The sequence below is a fragment of the Pteropus alecto genome, unplaced genomic scaffold (assembly GCF_000325575.1).
Source record: "Pteropus alecto unplaced genomic scaffold, ASM32557v1 scaffold71, whole genome shotgun sequence".
In the NCBI taxonomy this organism is placed as follows: domain Eukaryota; kingdom Metazoa; phylum Chordata; class Mammalia; order Chiroptera; family Pteropodidae; genus Pteropus; species Pteropus alecto.
This window is the reverse complement of record NW_006433024.1, coordinates 17,610,842-17,616,185: the sequence shown is the minus strand read 5'-3', so window position 1 is coordinate 17,616,185 and position 5,344 is coordinate 17,610,842. Positions and strand designations below refer to the sequence as shown.

General features: G+C 36.5%; 1 protein-coding gene across 6 annotated transcripts in view; it reads right to left on the bottom strand.

The window, feature by feature from the left end:
- The window catches only part of EXT2 (exostosin glycosyltransferase 2), a 120,887-nt gene that overhangs the window by 60,031 nt on the left and 55,512 nt on the right, over positions 1-5,344 (bottom strand). For all 6 annotated transcript variants that reach the window (XR_003045152.1, XR_003045153.1, XR_003045154.1 and 3 more), the window contains one exon: positions 833-964. Coding sequence is in view for 2 of the 6 variants with exons in the window: in XM_006908054.2 (XP_006908116.1) it covers positions 833-964 (132 nt within the window). In the remaining 4 variants the exon portion in view is untranslated. The remainder of the gene's footprint in view (positions 1-832; positions 965-5,344) is intronic.

The window sequence follows — 5,344 nt, the reverse complement described above, 5'->3', positions numbered from 1 at the left end:
CAGCTGGCAGCATACAGCACTACTGAGAGAAGGGAGAATCAGGAGGCAAGGAGGACTGGCCAGGAAGAGCGCGATGATTGGAATGAAGAATGGAGTCTAGTTATCTTCTACGAAAGCCTTGGGGTCTGTGAGCTAGACAGCCAGGTGTGCTCCAACGCGGCCAGGAAGTAATAACTGCCAAGCCCAGAGGTTCAGGCATTTTCAGTGAAATAGAAGGTCTGGCAGCTCCACGATCCCTACAATGCCACAAGGGCCTTGTGACTCGTTCAAGAAGCCCTGAAAGCAGCATCTGAGCACCTCATCTCTCTGATAGAAATACCAGGGGCTTCCGCCATAGTGAGAAAGTGACTGGCAATCCATAACGCCTCTAGATCACCTTTGCTGATTATTTTCCTCATGGGGTACTGGAAATCTTAATTGAAATAATCCATGTAAATAGATTAGCATGATCCCTAGCAGAGAGCGCTTAAAATATAAACTATTATTAGTAAGTAGTTTACAGAATCTTTTCAAGAGTTCTAAGCACTACAACTGCAAAAATCATCAGGAAGTCTTTGATTTCCAAGAATACCCAGGCCTCCCATTTAGCTCTGCAATAAATAAACATACTGCCTTCCCAAGCACATCTGAAACAAACTAGAAGCTGCAGCTTCTGTATATCCTACTTTTGTCATCATTTCAAAATTAAGCTGGCCTTATCAGACCCCAAGTAGAACAGCACACTTTCATCTTAGAATTGAAATAACCTTTACAAATTCAGTACATTTTACTTTGTCCCATCCTAACAGCTGGACTGCGTCTGACGTGGCTACTAGCACTGGAATTCACTCACCACGGCCGGAGGGTCGTTCCATTCCTCATAGGAGATGGCAGCGTATGGATAGATCCGGTCGTTGATAATCTGCAGGGTGGCCAGGGCAATGGCTTTGATGGACTGGAAGTACGCGTCCCAGAACCACCGTGCCTGGGAAAGAAACGACACTGTATTAAGTGAGCAAGCGAAACAGTGGAAGAACTAGACGCTCTATCACACCCAACTCCAGGGCTGGGTAATTCCTTTATTCCCCCAACGCGGGGAGCCTACAGCAAATACTCTCTGCTGTTCACGCTTGCTCCATCACAAGTGTGCATTTATCAAGCAGAATGTGAGCAAGGGAAGTGCACGCTGGATTTGACGTAGACATGAGAGAAATGTGATGGTGAAAACGTCATAGTTATACCAGAGCAAGTTTACAATCTTTTTTTTAGTTATAACATACATACAGTAAAGGCACAAATCTTAAGTGTACAGCTCAATGAATTTTTACATATGTACATATGTTTATTACTACGGCTAAGATAAAGATACAGAACATTCCAGCCCTCAAGATTCCCTTATGCTGCTTCCCAGTATCTCACCCTTCTAAGAGTAAATCATTCTGATTTCTATTTTGCCAATTACTGAATTTCATACAAATGGAATCGAACGATATTTACTCTTTTCTGTCTTCTTTTGCTCAACACTTATAATATTTAAATCAGCTTTTGACATCAAGATTATGCTGACCTCATAAAATGAGTTGAAAAGTGTTCCCCGTTTTCTATTCCTTGAGGAATTTTATGCAAGATTAGCATTATTTCTTCCTTAAACGGTTTAGAAGAATTCATCAAAAAGCCATCTGAGCTAGGTGTTCCTTAGTGTGTGAAGGTTTTAACTTGTGGATTAAAGATTTCAAATCATAAATATAGGATTACGCATATATCTTTATGTGTATGTGTTTTGTAAGTAGTATTTTTCAAGGAACATATTTATTTCATCTAAATTGTTAAATTTATTAAACTAAAAGTGTGTTGTCTTTTTAATGCCTATGGAATCTAAAGTAATACACTTTTCATTCCTGATACTGATAATCTGTATTTTCTCTTTGTACTTGACCAATCTTATTAGAGGTTTATCATGTTTATTAATCTTCTCAAAAAAACATTTTTTGGTTTTGTTGATTTTATCATATATTTTTTCTCTATTTTGTTCATTTTTGCTATTATTTTTATTATTTCTTCTATTTTGGGAGACTTTTACTTATCTTGCTTTTAGTTTCTTGAGATTGAAGTTTAGATAATTTCAATCTTTCTTTGTTTCTAATGTATGCATTTAAAGCTATAAATTTACTTCTGTGCACTATTTTAAATGCATCTCACACATTTATATATTTTTATTATAATTCAGGTTAAAATAGTCTAATTTCTATTGTGATATCTTCTTTGACTCATTTTAGAAGTATATTGTTTAATTTCTAAACATTTGAGGAATTTCTATGTATGTGTTACAGATTTCTACTTTGATTGCACTGTGGTCAGAGAACATACAGTATTATTTCAATACTTGTAATTTATTTAAACTTGATTTATACGTATTATTTCAATGCTTTGTAATTTATTTAAACTTGATTTATGGCCCAGCACATTGTTTACTTTTGTAAATAATCTAGATGTCTTGTAAAAAGTGTATTCTGCAGTTGATGAGTATAATGTTCTATAATTGTCAAGTAGAGTAAGTTGATTATTAGTGCTATTTAAATATTCTAAATCTTTACTGATTTTTTTTCTGCCTGTGTGTGTATACGTATATGCATGCATGTAAGTTTATTTCCACACTTTTACTTTCAAACTTGTGTCCTCAAGGCTTGTCTCAAGATTGTCTCTTGTAAGAGGAATATGAATGGATTTTAATATTTTATTAAATCCAAAAATCTTTGGCTTCCAATTGTATATATAGTCCCATTTATACCTCATGTGATTATTGATGTGACTGGGTTTAAATGTGTGATCATTCTACTTGTTTCAACTGTTCTTTGTTCCTTTATTTCTTTCTTGCCTTCGGAATCGATCAAACAAATTTTATTATTACCCCACGTTTTTTTCTTCATGAGCTTACTGGTTCTTTGGTCTTGTTATTCTTTTAGTAGCCATCTAAGCAATTAAAGTAAGCATCATTGATTTATATTATACTTCAAATTAGTAATTTTACAACGTACCAAACAATTTAAGAACCTCTCTTTAGCCTCTCCCATCTGTTGTGCTATTAGTAGCAAATATTTTTCTTCTACATATTTTAAATCCCGTAAGACATCACTATTATTGATTTAAAAAGTAAATTTTCACTTATATTTATCATACAATTTCTTTTTATGGTATTCTTCATATACAGCTGAGCTTCCATCTCAAATTTTCTTCCTGCTGCTCAAAGAACTTGTTATTGTTGTTGTTTTTGCTGAAGGCCAGTTGACAGCAAAAGCTCTCTGTTTTTATTTGTTTGAAAGTTTTTTCCCCACACATTCGTTTTGGAAGGATACATTTGCTGAGTAGAGAATTCTAGGCTAGCCATCTTTTTTCCAGCACATTTAAGATACAACTTCATTGTCTTTTGGCTTCATCCTATAATTGGTAATAAGTCAGCTGTCGGCCTTACTGGTGCTCCTTGTGGTAACATACCTTTTGTTTCTGACTGCGTTTAAGCTTTCTCTGTCTTTGGCTTACAGAAATTCAACATGATGTGCCTAGGTATGACTCTGCACTTATTCCACTAAGGAGTACAGACCTTGTTCAAGCTATGGTTTGATGTCTTTCACTGTTTTCAGAAATTTCTCAGCCAATATTTCTTTAAATATTGGTTGTCACATTCTCTTCTTCTAGGACTATAAATACACATATATGAAATGTTTTCACTGTGTCCCATAGATCTCTTATTCTATTTTTTGTATTTTTCCTCTCTGTGCTCCAATCTGGGTATTTTCTACCAATTTTCTCCATGGTCCAATAATCCTCTCCTGTTTGTGTATGTATGTCTTAAAGCCATGTACTGAATTCTTAATTTCGTTCTTATATTTTTCAGTGCCAGAATTTCCATTTGACTTTTTAAAAAGATTTTTTTTTTTAAATTCTCCATTTTTTATACTTACTGAACATAGTTCCTGACTGATAATTCCAGTATCCAAATCACCTGTAGGTCTCTTTCTATTATCTGTTTTTTCTTTTCATTTTGGTCATTTGGTTTCAATTTCTAGCATGCCTCTTAATTTTTTATTTGATGCTAGACATTCTGTATTAAAAACTGTAGACGTTCTGGGTGATCTAGATTATCTTCTTCTTAAAATTGTAATATATTCTCACTGAATGCAATTGGACCACTTTAACCCTGTTGGTAGTTAGTTTTAAGTTTTGTTAGGGCCAACATTTCCCAGCTTTCCCTTACTCGTAAGGTAGGGCTCCCTGGAGCCTTCAGTTAAAGCTTTGGTTATTTACCATGACCCCTCCAGCTTGGGAGGCCTTGAACACAATCTTTATCTCATCAGCACTAGATAGATATGGTTGTCGGAATGTTTACACAGCTTGTTAGGCTTCCAGCTGCTTCTTTCTGCAGGGATTCTGGGAGTCTTGCTCTGATCGTGTGCATCTTAGAAGCTGGCAAACATCTCAAGGGAAGATTGCCTGTTTTCTGCTTACTTCCCTGCAGTCCCCTTTTTCCTTGGATTCTGTCCTTTAACTCCCAGATACTTTCATAGCCCCTAACTCCAACCTCTCAGCCCTGTGGGTCTGCCGCTTTCTGCTAGGACTCCACACTCATGTACTGTGAATTAGAACATGCCCACAGGGAAAAAACTATAGTGAAAATACAGCTTGCCTCAATGCGCTTCCCTTCTCTCGGGAATCATGCTTAGTCCCTCAAGTACTGACTGGTTGTTCTTCAATGCCTCTAAACTCTTGTTTTATTTATTTTCATAAGCTTTTATACTTCTTTTTCTTTTTTTGGCAAGAGGGTTACTTCAATACCAGTTACTCTGTCCTAGTTCAATACAGTCTTTTGAAAGAGGACAGTTTCTTATCCAAGCAGAGTTTAAACTAGTTTCCTAGCCAAAGCAGGATGCTGACCTAGATGACCTCTCCACAGCTTTGTTCAGACTTATAATTCCACTCGAAATCAGAGGCTATTAGGATTTACACAAGAGGGTGAAAGTATGAAAATTTAACATGAGGAAATTGGAAGCGTAACCAAGAGAGGTGGAAGAAAAAGACACTTTCTGGTTTTGACTTGCCAACTTTGGTTCTGTTTGCTGGGCAAGTCCTCTTTATTCATTAAAGCCCAGGATAATTTCTGAGTTATGTGACAACTATTCTTTTGACTAATTACATGAAAAAGGCAAAAGCATTATGATGAGAATTTGTCCTACTCAATGAAAAGCTGAAACAGATTTAGCCTCCAAGGCCATCTGACTGAAGCTGTCCTGTAGCTTCCCAGATGGGTACAGCCTGGGGGCCTGCTGGCTGCCTGCTGCTGCTTCTCTGATACACCCTACTCTCTAATCTC